The 16,229-nt window shown below is 41.9% G+C and overlaps 1 protein-coding gene across 3 annotated transcripts in view; it reads right to left on the bottom strand.

The window, feature by feature from the left end:
* The window catches only part of LOC135942347 (connectin-like), a 131,123-nt gene that overhangs the window by 14,263 nt on the left and 100,631 nt on the right, over positions 1-16,229 (bottom strand). For all 3 annotated transcript variants that reach the window (XM_065488416.1, XM_065488417.1, XM_065488415.1), the window contains 2 exons: positions 15,258-15,617; positions 13,799-14,028 (listed from right to left, as the gene is read on the bottom strand). In XM_065488416.1, the coding sequence (XP_065344488.1) occupies positions 13,799-14,028; positions 15,258-15,617 (590 nt within the window). The remainder of the gene's footprint in view (positions 1-13,798; positions 14,029-15,257; positions 15,618-16,229) is intronic.

The following is a 16,229-nucleotide window of genomic DNA, read 5'->3' as shown; positions in this document are numbered from 1 at the left end:
CGTACACAGTTGCCCCGGTTCCCCTTTTTTGAACCTAACAGAAGAATCGACTGTTTCATTTCGCGAAAGAGGTTGCTTCCCACGTTAGCACACACTGCACGTACCCTACGCGTCCCCGAATTGCCGTCTGCGCAGCATAAATTAGCAAATCAATAGCAAACAGAGCCAATTCAATCAATTTGTCGAAAATTCTATTCCCTCGTGGCCACAGGATGCCCGGCGGAGTAGATCATCTCCGGCCGGAGCTGAAGATTATTTACAGCGTTTCGCCGAAGCCAGAGCAGTTGAGAGAGACGGAGGGGTCGGAAAGAAACTGGCTGGTCGCGGTGCTATAATATTTTGGCTGGGGCGCCTGCTCGACCACAATCACTTGATTAAAAATCTGCCCCACGCACAGTCGGGAAGAGTGCGAAAAGCGGGCAACGACAAAAACAAACAAACGGGGATATTTCGCCGCCAGAAGCGGCACACGGACATAAATCACGCTGGGGAGAGAAGAACAAAAAGCGAAATTTGTGCTGATTGCGAAGAAAAGTTGCTCTTTTTTTGCGACTCCCGCGCACGTTATCACCAGACAGCACGCAATGTTTCATATGTACACAATTTTCTGACACTTATATTGGATCGCTTTCACTTGAGGCTGTCGCATTACTACCCGCGGACAGTCTCTCGGGGGACAAATAATAAAATGTACACACTCAGTACGGCAGAGCCGACACACACAGTGACAGCCTTTGTCATCGCGTCGCTCAACGCTCGCTCTTTCTCTTTCGCTCCCGTCGCCCTTTGTACATGTATGCAAACCCGCCGAGCACGATATAATGAATCAAAGCAGAGCGGGAAGAGTGCAATTTATACTACATGCATGCCTTCGGACATCTAGATAAAGATAAACGCGCGGGAAATTGCAGCATTTTGTGTTTGCACCCGCCGCCGGCCATCAAAAGAGATTTATGTAGCCATTGTGCAGTTCGGAACAGGGCCGAGTGTCCGTCTGCACACGACTTGAAATATGTATACCATTTTGTTAATTTCATCTGATAAGCCTGGGGAATAATTGATGAGCTTTTGTATTTCCACTCGCATGTAATCAGGTTGTTTGTTTTATTGCGTGTCACTCGCAACACCTTGTCGCTGCCGAGATTTTCTTATTTACTGAGCACAGAACTCGAAATTACATATAAAAAACACCACGTTTTTATAGCAGCATTAGATTTTCATTTGTTACCGTGCCCATTGATTCCTATGAGGGTTGAATTGTTAGACAGCCGAATCACTCGGCCCAAAAATTCAACACGACGTGCCGAATAACTGCGGAAGCGTAAAAATGGTTAATTTTGTGGTTTTTGGTTTGAACCTAGCAAAAAAACCCACAAGATCTGAATATCTTATTTTGACATGGTGCTAACGTAGCAGCTAAAGACCACATAGAGACGGTAGCGCCACAGTGACAGCCAGCTCAGGTATTTAGCGGCCTACCCTGTCGCTTAATCGCTTGCTTTCGCTTCGGCGTTCTTGTGGCACTTTATGTAAGGTTCAGACAAAAACTACCAAAGAGATTTTTACGTGTTTCATGTTTATTTCAATTTTCGCTCAACATGTCGTGTCGAGTGGTTGTCCAGGAGATCCGGCTGCCTAACCTCTCAAAAATAAATACCAGTGCTACTTTAATTAGAAAAGGACTAAGAGAGGGAGATGAAAAAGTTATTTTATCATGCACGACGCCTTTGCTTCGAGTTTCCTAATCTCGCGTCGGATTAATCGCTAGGATTAGCCCAGATTCGCGGATAGCTTGAAGCTCCCTGGTTGGCGAACGCGCTTTAATTATCAATTAGCCAAACGTCCTCATCCATCCCCCAGCCAAGGGGCTTCGCTGGATTCTATTATAAAATTTCCAAGACAAAAACTTGAAATAGAATTCCAAACAAAGGCGGCTTCTGTGCGAGACATCTTGACGTGCATCCACTCCCTCAAGAGTGCACAAAGAGCGCGTGTTCGCTCTCGTCTCCGCCACACCACGGTACACTGTCATAATTAATTTTCCACCCCTGCGTCTATCATAATAATATGGTAATTAGAGTATGTGATACTGCATAAAGCGTGTGCACCACCTCGCGGCCATCGCTAGGCTGCCATGCCGCAAAGTATGCAAAAACGCGATATCGCCACAGTTTCCAATATCCTGTCGCAATACTTGCCGCCGGGAGAGAAAAGAAAGGATGTGCATCACCTAGCGTCGAAGAAAGGGGGCGAAAAAAGATGACGCCATGCACCCACGCGCCGCTTAATGGAATATTGTTATGCAGTTATGCACAAGTGTCTGCATGCAGATAGGGATATCGCTGCTGCATCTCGATCCACCCCTATAACGTCAGTCGAGCCGAACGCTCAACGCAATGAGGGGTTGTGAAAAATGGATTTTTCATTAGAAGTGTTTGTTTTAAATGGAAATCAACCCATGAAATATAATTGAAAGCTAAAAATGCATTTTAGGGGAGGGGGCTTCCGATCCCTAATTTTTTACTGATTTGAATGCAAATGAAAATTTTGAGCTGAGAAGCTACGTATACCCTCAAATTAAAAAATTGGGTTGGTAGAAGTTGCCAAATCAAAGTTTCACTGATTCTCACAATTGGTCAAAATACATTCATGTTATTAAAAACTCGTCAAAAATAAAAATCATGTGAGAAAAGGCAATTCTTGGTAAACAACTCCCTAAAACTCTATCCAAGAGGGCAAAGCTGGAATGGGCCCGATAAAAATAAGAAATTTTGATTAAGCCAATTACAGTCTTGTAAACACGATTTTTTTTCTGTCTCAAACATCTCTCCCTTCTAGATTGTCGAAGAGAGTACATTGTGACGTCTGCTAGAGACTATGATGCATTAAAAGAAAATCTTGTCTAAATTATTTCAAAATTAAGTCTCTGAAAGCGACCCAAAATTCGTCATTCCTGCTGTGGAATGGACTTCACACGACACAGGTTTACAAAACACGACTCCTTTCACGTTCTTTTGTATTTGATATGCATAAACCTGACCTATCGCCTATCGCTCTAGCACGAATCAATATTCATCTCTTTTCTATCATTTTCTCGTGATTTTTAAAAATCATCTAAATTGTCTCAAATAGTGAATGTTTAAGTCCCCTTGGAATGCACGGACTTCACCATTTTAAATTCAACCCAATTTTACTGTCAGGAAGCCCAAATTTGAATAAATTAAATATTTGTATATTTAAAAATTAATGTTATAATTTTTTGTTCTAAATGGGGGCTTTAATTGATAGTATATGTACGTGAGCAATGAACACGGAACTCGGTGTTTCATCAACATTTTAAAACTTAAATTTTGCGTTTAATGAATTTCATGAAGTGGAAGACGAACATTTAGAATCAGAGTCTCATTTTGCACATCCCCAACAGTGCATCGATTCGGCCGTGAGCGAAAAAAGGCACGGAGGAACTCATGGGCGAGGTGCAGAGATCATAGCTAAGTGCCGCTGGTCACGGCATGGTGCTGCATTGCCCCCGCACGATGCGGACAAGGGCAAGGGCCCTCGTCTCTCACTAACTCACGCCAAAATACATGACGCACTCTGCCGCACGTACGTGGTGTGTGTATAAGTCTAGACAATATAAAACGGACGCCACCAAGTTAGCATAACACGTCCGCGATGGATTCGGGGTCGGTTGGGGGAAAATGCGATACGCCATCACATTTCTTTGAATCAACCGTGCACTGTTATTATTGTTATAGCTTGTACTTACAACAAGCGGGGATAAAATGTATTACACGACAGGCGGAATTAATTGCCGAAAGCTGTTGCGCTCCTTGTTTGTTTTACGGGGAGCACGTCACGTCAAGCAAGATTCGTCAAAATTTTAATTTTATGGCATGTTTCGTGCAGGCTATCATCACCATTATTTCACTCGTTAATGAGTCTGCTCTGTGTAATGGAGGGTTCGAGAGCTGTTTTATTCATCAATTCGACTGAATTGAATATAGCATGTAGCGAGCGCTATACTTTACTGCAGGTTATTAATTTGATTTAAAATTTTATGGCTTTGACCCTAAAAATCTCCAAGTACGTGTGTAAAGTCCCAATAATAAAAACAAAACACGCGGGAAACTAACATCAGAAAACAGGTTTTTAAATGATTTTTTAGATGTTATAATATTTCCATTTCGTCTTTTGTTCACAAGGTGAAAATAGCTATAATAACATTGCAGAACAGATAAAAGGGTGCTGATTGTTGATGAAAGCATCGTCTAAACAAATGTTTACACTTAATCAATAAATATTAATTCTTCTCTGTTAAAATTGTTTACAGAAATATATATTGCGCTGTGTGTTCTCATAAATTGTTGTTTACCAAGAGAAAAATTCAATTCAATTCTACTCAATTAAAGCTCGCAAAAGAGCCGACACTGTGCCACTCCGTTAGGAGCGCAGAGATTTCCTTCAACTAACAAGACGAGCTTCCTCGTTTATTTTTCAAATCAAAGAAGAGACAGTCTCCCGCTCCTCGCTTCTGACGAGAAATTGAATTTAATTTCGCACGCGTCGGCGAGTGTTGAAAAAACAAGCGCACGACACTTTGTGTGCGCAGCAACAGCGGTGAATAGGTTTTTCTCTCGGCGGGGGTCTCCTGTCCTGCGAGGAGGGGGTGGACGCACGGGGCAAATTGCCGCCCATTCATCTGCTCGCCGACGACGGCGTTTTGCATAATTTCCACCCTGCCGCAAAACGCACACGGAGCAATGTTTGCAGCCGCGCCATAAGTTATATTTTTCGTACGCTACATATTATTTTAAAACGCGCGCCGAGGCGGCGTAGTCATTAAAAGCAGGGGGTTGACGGGGGATGGGGTGCATAACTCTTTGCCTGGCAGTCGCTTAATGAGGTTTTCATCGTATTTTATCGATGCATTTATGCTTCAACTGTGCCGGCGCCTTCAAGTAATCGCAAATATCTTTTCCGAATTTTTCTGCTCGGCTTCATTTTCCCCCCGATGGTATAAGTTGTTGCTGCCGGCTGCTTGCTAAATAAAAACTTTATTTATTACTTTGGATGGAAAGTTTGGACACTTTCCACACCAAAGCCAGCCAAAAGATTTAATTTGCGAGCAGTAATTTATCGATTTTACAGCACGCTGCGCGTCTAGGCGCGAATTCAACGCGAAAAGTGTGCAAGAGAGCAGGCGAGAGGTCGCGAAAAATCTGCTCCGATCTTGCTCCTTTGGCCTTCCCTATCTAAATATCTGGATCTTTTATTGTTTATTTTACGGTACGGCGTCCAGAAAGTCAGCGTTTTCCTCGCCTCTAACATCCTCAGCTAGCAGGTAATTCTTTTCTTCTATCTCTCGGGCCTGCTCTGTTATTACTACACGGGCATTTTTTATCTGGGATGACCTGCTCGACGACACAGCCGGAATCGCGTGAAGGGCGCTTGCTTCTCCTCCGCTGATGATGTGATATTTCGGGTGCATTCCGCTCTTCTCGCTCCAGATCAGCACACGTGTCGTTTGTGTTTTGCAGTTGGCGGAGCGCGTTTCACCCTCGAGAGGCATCTCAAACGCGCCAGATAATAGTGTGTACATTTGAAGTCTGCGACTCTGACAAAAATAGCCTCGTTTGCTGAAAATTCACTATAAATGAAATTCAGAAAAAGGAATTTGGGTGTTTCCACGAATAAATAAACGCAAATTGTTACAGATTTATCTATAAATCACCCCATCGTGATTTTCAGATATGTTGCTAGGGTAAAACGGGTGGAGAGGGTCCAATACATCAATTTTAAAGCCACAATTTTGCACTGCTTTTTCCGGCAAAACGGGATTAAAAAAAACTGCAGTAAACTTTAATATCTCGGCTCTTAGTGGAGATACACAATAGGATATGTAACTTTATTTGCCAAACAACTTTGCTTTTGACACGAAAATCGTCAAACATTTCAGATTTCTCATATTATATTGAATTTTCAAAAATAAATAATAGCAAAAGCTAAATTATCTTTTTGGATAGACACATAAAATGCCTAGATAATTATCAGTGGAGTCCTTCGTTGTTTTTGAGACATCTGCCTCTGAAACTAGAAAAACACAATATTTTCCACCTCGAGAAACCTCTTATATGATGTAGCTGACTTCTACTCGTCCTACTGTTGGAATTGTCTTTTCAACCCGAGCGAAAAGACTTGTGTTAAATCTCATTTTCAAATATTCTCCATTTTAGAGTTTACTCTTGAAAATAGAAACATTATCACATAGAGAATCATAAGAATACTTTAATATGCGTGTGTTACAATGAACAGTCGAAAAGCAAACAACTGCCATTTTATTTGATTGCTGGGAATGTGGTAACTATTTCAGTCTGATGTTGCTTGTAAGATTCTTGTAAATCCCACAGTTGCATAATGTAAGTTATTGTTAATAGGAGGACTCAAACTCAAATTATTGAATATGTATTTACAAATTAACCTCCGCGAGCACAATTGCGCCGTGCAACAAATTAATCCCTACAGCACGCTGGAGAAGATTTAATTCCGACCGCGTCCTCCGCAGCTTCAGTCTGCATTAATGCAAATGAACAGTGCCTAATGAGCTATAGATCTGGCGCCGTGGTTGCGGCTGCCGCAAAAACCCTGATTATTGTGTGTGTTGGAGCTAGCTATATAGCTTCGTTCTCGCGCGTGTGTGCTCGCTTCTTATTATTAGTTCACGTTGTGCACGCGCGCACATCGGTTTTTGCACTTTCGCAATTTTGCCGCTCGCCTGCTCTTTTGTTGCTTGTGCAGTGTGTTGTCCAAACATACGCGCGCTCAAACAAAGTTGCGATGAATAATTAGCGTAATTACACAGGCACATACTGCACGCTAAGCGTTATTTATTTGGAATATAACGGAGTTTGGCGAGCCGAACGGGTATCGCAGGAGAAACTCTGGCCATAATTCGCGTATCCAGCTCCTGTGGGACGCCATAAGTTATGATTAAATAAACAGACCGAGAGCGTTCCGACGATGCTCTAGAGGGGAGTGCATTTATTTTCCAGCAAAGCTTATTCCGATGAATATTTCAAATCTCAATGATGCACACCGCCCTGAACGGCCAATAAAATATGCATATTTTTGCATCGATATTGCATTGGCACGGAAAAAGGAGCGACCACTTTATTCCACCGAGTTTCTAACGCTGATGGTCAATTTAGAGGGTTACGCTTTGTCAGCGGGATTTAAAACGACCAGAGCAAATATTTAAAAAGGCTTTAATTTGGCAGTTAGCAATTCCTGCAAGAATTGTGGACGATCTTTTCCTTACAGTGAAACGTGCTGAATAGACAGAGGGAAGTTCATAAGTACGTCATTATGTAAAAATTTGGATAAAACTCTCGCTTTTTGCTAAGCTTATATTTTGGCGTGAATTATTGTTTTAAAAGTCGACATAATGGGCGCGATGTATAAATTGACGTAATCTTATATAATATTCCGGAATATTCTCAGAGATTTGAACTCGAAGCAATTATCCGCTGCGTTTTCTGCTGATATATGACTCTGCAAGAAAAAAAACTACCAAGTTTTCCGATTAGAACCACCAAAGGGACTTTGGATTACCGTACGCGTGCAGAAAGCATTTGGTCTCAAGCTGAGAATTTATTATACCTGACGTCTAACGCTGAAGCAAAAAAGAAGCGGCGTCGGATTCATCTGCGTGAGTGCAATGCCATCGTCGTCGTCTTCTGACAAATGACTGGCGTGCGATCGTAATTTCCCAAAGTCGCAGACAGCAGCAGCACGAACTTATTAAAAATTAAAGCTATTACCGGCATAATAAAAAAGAGGCAAGGACGTGATTAATCCCAGCCAACAAGCCCCTTATAACCCCGCGGCGCGGCGGCGTCGAATGACAAAAAGTAACGGAGCAGCTACTCTCATTTTTTAATCGCTCTGCGTGAGCCTGCCGACCGGCAGTTTAATCTTTTGAGCTCGCCCGCCGAATTTTCTGCATGGTCCACGTGGGACGGTGGCGGCGAAAAGCGTGCGCGGGAATTTCTTCCTACGTAAATTTATTACAAAAAGCAGAGAGAGAGAAAGAGAAAGCAAGCGTATGTGAAGCGGCGTAAAAATTGGCCGCGGAATATAAATGTTTGGCGAGAATTTATAAAGCTGGCTGGCTCGCGTGCGGCAGATAGCATTTTCGCGTGCGTCGGAGCAGAGAGTGCAATGCCAAAGCCAACCAACCAACCCTTTTCTGCCGACACACAATTTCGCAATGCTGTGTGAAACCGCACAACAAAAGGAAGCGAGAAGAGCGGCTGGCGGTCGGAATTTTTTTTAATTCCAATGCCAGAGCCGCGCCCGCTCGCCCGCTCCACCTTAATAAATATGTGAGGGGTTGAAATGCGAAGTGAGCACGGAAGACCGACCTGCGCTGATGAAGAGATCGCACGATGAGAGAGAGAGAGAGAGAGAGAGAGAGAGAGAGAGAGAGAGAGAGAGAGAGAGAGAGAGAGAGAGAGAGAGAGAGAGAGAGAGAGAGAGAGGCGTAGCCCACGTCATTTTTTTTACCTCGGATCCAGCGTTGGCTTGTGCATCATAGTTTTTTGATTTATATAATGATCCCGATCCTCCGCGTAAAAAGGCAGTTCCGTGCGAATTATGGCTTTGTGTGCAAAAGATTTACCTGAGGGTGATAAATTCTTGAAATCGTGCAGAAAGTCAGAAAACGAGTTCGCAGTGTTGTCTAAAGTCATCAATCAAATGAAGGCCAAATATTTTACTAGCGTAAGGTAATGACAAACTTGGGTTCATTACCTTGCATATCTAATGACGTCTCGCGTGCTATTTTAACTTATTAAACTTAGAAGGTAAGTTTTGCTGTTCCTGCTTTTAAAGACCTTTCTCTGCTACACGAGCAAACATTTTCTAAATAAAAAATGTGCCTGCTGTTAATTAAATTCCCGGTGTACACTTCATAATTCATCCCTGGGCGGCAAAAAGTGTTTTCCCGTCTCGAGCCGCTCTTTTTCCGCGCAGCAACACATTCTCCCTGAGTATACTGCTTGGCGGTGGGTCGGTACACAGGGACAAGCAGCCGGCTGTATGTAAATGTATTGCGCGGCGCCGGGCTGGTATAATAAGCTCGCATGAATTCGGAGCGTGTGCTCCTCCGTCGTCTGAAGTAACAGAGTCACGTTTAGCATTATTTGGCATTGTGTGCGCTGTTTAAGTGTGAGCACCGAGTGTATCAGGTTTCATAAAGCTGGCAGTGTTATCTTGCCGTGAACAGACCAAAACAAAACACACCAGGGTATGGCGGGACGTAACCCTTGTAACAAAAACAAAATTTTATTGGTAGAAGTTGGTTCTCTCGCTTGAAAGAAATTTTTAGTATTTCTTTACGCTTCCATGAAATGACTCTATTACACGAGCAGCAAATAATGATTTTTTGATTGAACTATATTGTGAAAAATATGTGAGATGAAACTGGCATCAACAGTTCATTGTGTACTACTCCCTTTGGCATAAACAAGTTCATCCTGCCGACAATAGCGAATTCCATGAAAGAGATAAAACGCTAAAGTCAGTCCCCTGCAAAGTGCAATGTACACACCTCCTCCTTTCACGCAGCGCAAATCCCCGGCATAGCTGGAACATCATCGTCTCCTCTATACTCTCCCGTTTGTAAAATTTCTTTTCCCTCAAGGGTCGTTAACGAAAATTCGAGTCTAAACTTACATTGGCATTAACGATTTTAGCAACACACGCGCCCTTTACTCCTTTCTTTTGACGCACACACTAACTCACTTTCGGCAAAGTTCAGACCCCTAGCTGAAAGCAAGAGCGATGGAACGAACGCCGCTTTCGCGTGTGCAAAACTATCTTCTTAAATAAAAGGCAATGTTGGCACGGCGTGCGCAAAGATAAATGTGTGTCACGCTGATAAAAGTTTAACGCTCAAGGGACGGGAAAAGATTTGTTTTCTCGCATGTAGGTGCTGCATTATTTGTACTTGGCCGGATTAAAATTGATTAGAATCGCACAAGGAGAGTGCACGAAACACTTGATTTTCCCATTGATTCGACAGATTAATTTTATTATATAGAGCATTTCAATTGACATGCAGTCCTATTAAAAATAACTGTTCGCTCGTTAAAACTTGAATACTCTATGATAAATGACCATGATTAATAATTCCGAACGGAAAGAACGTTCGCGCAGCAATTATTTCCATTTCCATTGTTATTGATTTCCATTTTTCACACTGCAAACGAAGGGAGGGCTGAAGTGCGGTGTTGCAAGCGCAGATGTGCTCCTCTTTGCCGTCGATAAGTGCCGACACGCTACTGCAGTTTAATAATAAATGCATGTATTGATAGATCGCGAGAGCACTCACTTTATTACACAAAAGCGCGTACCCGGCGCGAGTGTGTATATGTACATTTGATATATAACCGCAATTATCGGTGGACAAAAACGCTCATCGACTGGTTACACACTCGCGCTTATTTTCACAGCAGCAGCGTGCTCCTTTCATACATTCGTTTTAATAAGGTAGAACATGAATCACACGGCCTCTGTTATTGTTCAAAGAGGACTCGTACCGATAATAAAAAAAGCAAAGAGAAGGACGAATAATGAAAAAGGGGTGTAATGTTGATTTAAATATTAACTGACTCTCCGAGGCGCTCTTTTTTCCCGGCCCGTTCTTTCTATTCTTTGTACGACCCTCGGAGCGTTCAAACGCGAAAATATTCGAATTGAAACGTTTAATGCTATCCTCGACGGTATCACATCCTCCACTCGCGTTTCCTTCCTCTCCGCCTTGTGCTGTGTGTTAACTCAACCCTTGCATGCGAAACGCGGCCCTGACACATACATGTTTTCTTTCTTTACTCAAACTGATACCAAGGCGATGTTTGTAGTGGGGATCAGGATGGAAAACGTCAACTGTACACAAATGTCTCACTTTAAGACAAATGGAACCAGAAAAAACCATGATATCAGTATATGAATTGCAAGTAGTACTAGGAAAATGTTTGAAAAAAAAATACCTTTTAAAGTGATTAAATAAGGTTTTCTTTTTGATCTCTTTCTATGACGAATACATTTTATCTGAAATTCTTATTCCTATTTTTCTGTTACTTCAACTCAAGTCGGGCAAACCATAAAAAATATTTCCTTTTTCATCAGAGAAATTTTCATCCATTTCCGTATAACCAGGGGAGGGTTTTTCATTTCCAGCACACAGAGAATGCCAGTGACTTTTCATGGCGCGCGAGAGCGATTCCTATATGCACTTACTGCCTGCATGTAACGTGTATAACCTTTCCTTTGGGGAAAGCCGAGTTGCAGTTCCGTGTTTTCGCTCCGTTTCACCCATATACGTGCAGCACACCCCTCGCGCAGTCTTCATGAATGTATGTAGTGACGCACATACACCATGCGGCGCAAGTTGGGGCTTTTTTCATTTCGTGTGCGGTGATCCTATCCGCATGTGCAATCTCTCTCCCAATTGAGTCGTGGTTTCAACTCAAGCAGAAACCGCGCGCCTGCAAAAAACGCAGTCGCCCGCTGCGATTCTCTTAGCCTCTAATTCTTTTACGCCGGCTGAATCTTCCTGCTGTATTTCATTCGCACCGTGTTTATAGCTAATATACGCGAAGAGGGTTGTTCTCAATTATTACGAGATGTATACGCTACCGCTTCCCTTATCTGCAGATTGCTTTTTAGAGCTATATGAAACTTTGAGGTCTAAATATGATGTGAGGATTGCAGTGCCATGTTTATGCTCATGGGGGGTTCAAACTCGGAAAGCACTAAATTGATGGGGGATTCGTCTGTAATCCAGTGAGCTATGCGATGATATTGACAATGGATTGCTGCAATTTTGTTGGATTAAGGAAGAGCTCGAAATGCTCATTAAGACGGTATATTGAAATTCCTCCTGCTAGCTGTTCTGATTTTGAGGTGTTGCCATCCGTACATTTAAAACTTTCCATTTCCCTGAGACTGTTCCAACTCTGAAGCGGCGAAAAGTGCAGTTCGGAGCAAAAAACAACCCCTCCAACACAGAGACAAGCGGAGGATAAAATTCCCAGCGGCTCTGCTTTTTTCGGTGTAAATCGATGGGGTTGACCAAATTGAATGCGTGTCCGGAAAAAAGAGACGCTGCAGATGATGTTACCCCTGATTGCTATCATTAAATAGAGACGCAGCAGATGATAGACAATTAAGATTCAACGGCGTGTGCTCAGAACAAGCGGCGGCCGTTTTCTGCTGGTCCCCCAACGTGGTCCGCGTGCGTGAGAGAGATGATCCCCAAATGCGATAACTCAGAATGCAATTCCCTTAATATTGTTAATACTACCTTGGCTGCATATTATCTCCAGCGGCCGAGAAATATGGTTCAATTACCAGCAGGCAGAACATAAAAGATGAAAATTAACATAAACTCGCGTGTAATATCCTGTAGGGTGAGCGTTATTAAGAGACAAGAACAATATACAGTCAAGGGCCCCATCTGCGGCCTATTGTGAACGTTAAAAGCACTCTTTTCCGAACAGGCCACAAGACTTCTTCTCATTTCCGACACTTCCTTGTTTATTAAAAAACTCGTTTCACAAAAAAGAATTCATTAAAAAATAAGTTAGGCTCTGACTTTCAGGAAGAACTCATGAAAGTTTAAGATGCAAAAGCTTGTGGGGAGTGATAATAGATCTGGAATGCAAACGAGCGTGTCGTTCAACTCAGCAAGCAGCTAATAAGCTACATAATTTTCTGGAACACTGAAAATTGGCATATAACATGAAGAAACTCACATTGAAGGTTTTAAATTCCGATAGAGTTAAAATAACATTATGAAATGTTTTGAACAATATTACAACATATTTTGTACTAAGATGTAATGTTTTGATTATTATGTTCATTCTCAAGTTATATTTAGTGCAGAGCGGCTCAGTGCGGCAAGTGTATTTATTTGTTGTTGTTGTTTTCACTGTTGTGCTTATTCTATTCGTACCCTCTTTCATTTGTGTTCTTTTAATTATTATATATGTATTTTATATTTATTGATTGTCAAATGATAGCAAAGTTTTCCTATTAAGAAATAAAATTTAGTGTTAATGTGGTAAAAGTTAGAAATCCAAAATAATATCTTAAGCTTCGCACAGGTTCAATCACTTATTAAACACCAAAAAGAGGTTTGTTGCCTTTGATGTCACATAAAATATCAAAGTTGATAATATGATGCATATTTTTCTATTTCTTCCCAAACTTTCGTTCGTGGAAACAGTAAATCCGATACAATACACTCCTTTTCTCAATCGAGGAAGTGAAAAAGTCTGATAGGTCCGCGGATTAAAGCGATAAATCACCACCAGGCTTATAATTGATCAGAAGAAAAGCGATTCGGAAGGGCGACTAACTGCACACCATTTATCGCGCGACAATTTGAGCGTGAAATCGTTTTTATTATTATATTTTCGTCTGCGCTTTGCCGGCTGAGGAAGGGAGTACATTCGAAGAGAAAATAAAGAGTTTTGTGCGGCGCGCTGGAGGCAATCCATTTGTTTAATACCCCTTATCACCAGCAGTTAAAAAGCCGGAGGATTACGAATAATTGATTTCTCGCTCGCGCGCGCCGCCGGCACCACCGCCAGCGGCCGACTAACTTCTTGAATAAAACCAGCAGAGCAGAGAACAGACCGACGCTTCTCGAAATAATATAAAAGCCGTCTTATTCAAACACGCTACGCTGCTAGATTTCTCCAGCGGCCGCGAGTTAATTAAAGCGTCTTACCTGTCAGCAGCAAGTAGGCGGATCGGTTCGTCAGCTGGTTCATCATCGGTTGGATGGTCTCGCGCGTCAGGGTGCGAAGCTCGTTCTCGCGCAGGTCGAGCACGCTGAGCGATGGCGATCCCTGCAAACCGTACGTGTCGAAGACGGTCAACTGGTTGCCACCCAGCGAGAGCCGCTCCAGCCGCGGCAGTCCGGCGAAGGCGTAGGTGCCGATCTTTTGAATCGCGTTCCTGTGCCGACGAAAACCAATCAATTAGTTAACTCTAGTTAAAAGAGAAAAAATGTATTAAATTGGTCATTGTTTGCAATTTCATGATCAAATATGATACATATGGAGTCTCTCTTTTTCAAATTTTCTATTGAAAGCTTTTGGCTTCTCAAACTAGATTAAGAGCAAAGGTTTTTGTTTCTCTATAGTATTGTTGCTGTATCATATTTTTCTCCATATATCACAAAATAGTGGAGTTTCCTTTTTATAGGTCTTAAATATTCAATAGAAAAGAGTGTATTTGTGGAAATTTCCTGAAAAAGCTTGCCTTTGATAATCGTGTTGTCAGTTGTCCACCCTTTTTGTTAAACCCAAAAATTTACATACCCTATCGAAACCGAGAAAATGAGCTTGAATGAGATGAGCATTTCAAAACAAAGGTAAAATAGTTGATCGTGTATGTGCTGAAGACAAGCTGAAAATTTTTTAGTGTTCAACTTTTATTATTTTTCTGGAAAATAATGTATGAAACGAATCATTCTGCAGAGCCACGAGGCAAAAAGCAACAAATATGTGAAAGGAATCCAAGGGCTGTAAAAATTGCGCCACAGAAAACGTTTTCAATCCTCTAACTCTGACTATTAAATCATAGTAAAAATGTTGGGTGTATTATAGGTGCAGTAAACATTCTCCCATTCAGTTATATTTAAATGTTTATGAACATAGCACCAATAAAAGTCCTATCAAAATTACAAGTTTATAGTTGTACCAAAGCAGAGTAAATATTAATTCCGGGCCATTGTAGCACTCTAAATTCCTCTGATATTCGGATCAATTACAGAACTTTTCGTGTTCTCCATTCTCGACTGACCACAAGGCATCTCGGCTCTTCGATGCTCTGATTGCGATAACACGCGTCAATCTCCCTCGCTGCCCCCTTTACGATCAATTAACAAATTTACGAGCGACACTCTCGACCCGACGCAGATAAAAACACGGAGAAAAATCGCTTGCAGCAGCGTGATTTACATCACTTAAAAGCACCAGATCGTCCAACAACATAAATAATTCCGATATGCAAATGTTATCTAATTGTGGCGTGACCACAAAATAAATAAAATTCTCTGGGCGCGCGCAGTTGACTGCCAGCAGCGTAAAATTAATCCGCAATTAGCATATCATCAAAAGCAACCGTCGAAGCAAATTAGCGTGGGGCCTGGAATGATATACGCATAAGTGGACGGCACCCACCTGTCAAGATCGATTTCGCGCAGGTTGGACATCTCAGAGAAGACCATGTCGGGCAGCTCCGTCAACTGGTTCTCACTCAGCTCGAGCTGCTCCAGACGCATGAGGCCGCGGAAGACGCGGTCCGAGATTTTCTGCAGGTTGTTCATCGTGAGGCCCAACACTTCCAGGTGTTTGAGCAGCTCGAAGGTGCCCTCTTCGATTTTGGTGATGTTGTTCTGGTTGATGTAGAGGTGCGTGAGATGCGGCACGCCCGTGAAGGTGCCCACTTGCAGCGACGAGATTCGGTTCTCCTCCAGCTTCAGCTGCTTCAAGCGTGGCAAGTAGGCAAACGCGTTCGGCTTGACCTTTTGAATTTGGTTTCTATTTGGCACAGAATTGAAAATATATCTTTAATACCAAATTTACTGATAAATTTTTTGTATTGACTAAAGCAAAAAGCGGCTAATCTACTAAAATTCAAGTGAGTATAGGCCACAAAAGAATATTATAGGAAAAATTATCTTTTTATTTGCATTTGACAACAGCCTAAAGCCTCATCAGCACTATTTTACGAGGCATTATGTACTCTTTTGGTTGCTAAAAATGTTTTCTAGTACTCAGATTTCGGTCGCTCATAAAAAGGAGTGAAAAATGCTGCAAATTAATTATTTAAAAAAAATACTTGCTGTGCTTTATGTATTTTTAATTATAATGGGCTGCTGAAAACGAAACATTGAGGAGAAAATTATCTCTCGCGTGCTCTGATTGTATACAATTAATTTTTTCTCTTCCTTTTTTTAACCGCCTATCCTGATCAAATACACATAAGCGTGGGGCTATTAAATACAATTTTTTTTAATCGCTATACATAGCTTGTTTAAACTGTAAATTTGGATGATAACATGAAAACACAGTTTCCAGAACCGGTAAATTATTTTGTACTGTTGATTTGTGAATCTAAATTTGATTTTATCAAAACGAATGAAAAGGTAG

Source organism: Cloeon dipterum, chromosome 4 (genome assembly GCF_949628265.1).
Source record: "Cloeon dipterum chromosome 4, ieCloDipt1.1, whole genome shotgun sequence".
Taxonomy (NCBI): Eukaryota; Metazoa; Arthropoda; class Insecta; order Ephemeroptera; family Baetidae; genus Cloeon; species Cloeon dipterum.
The sequence above is the reverse complement of the archived record's forward strand: the minus strand, read 5'-3'. Positions and strand labels throughout refer to the sequence as shown.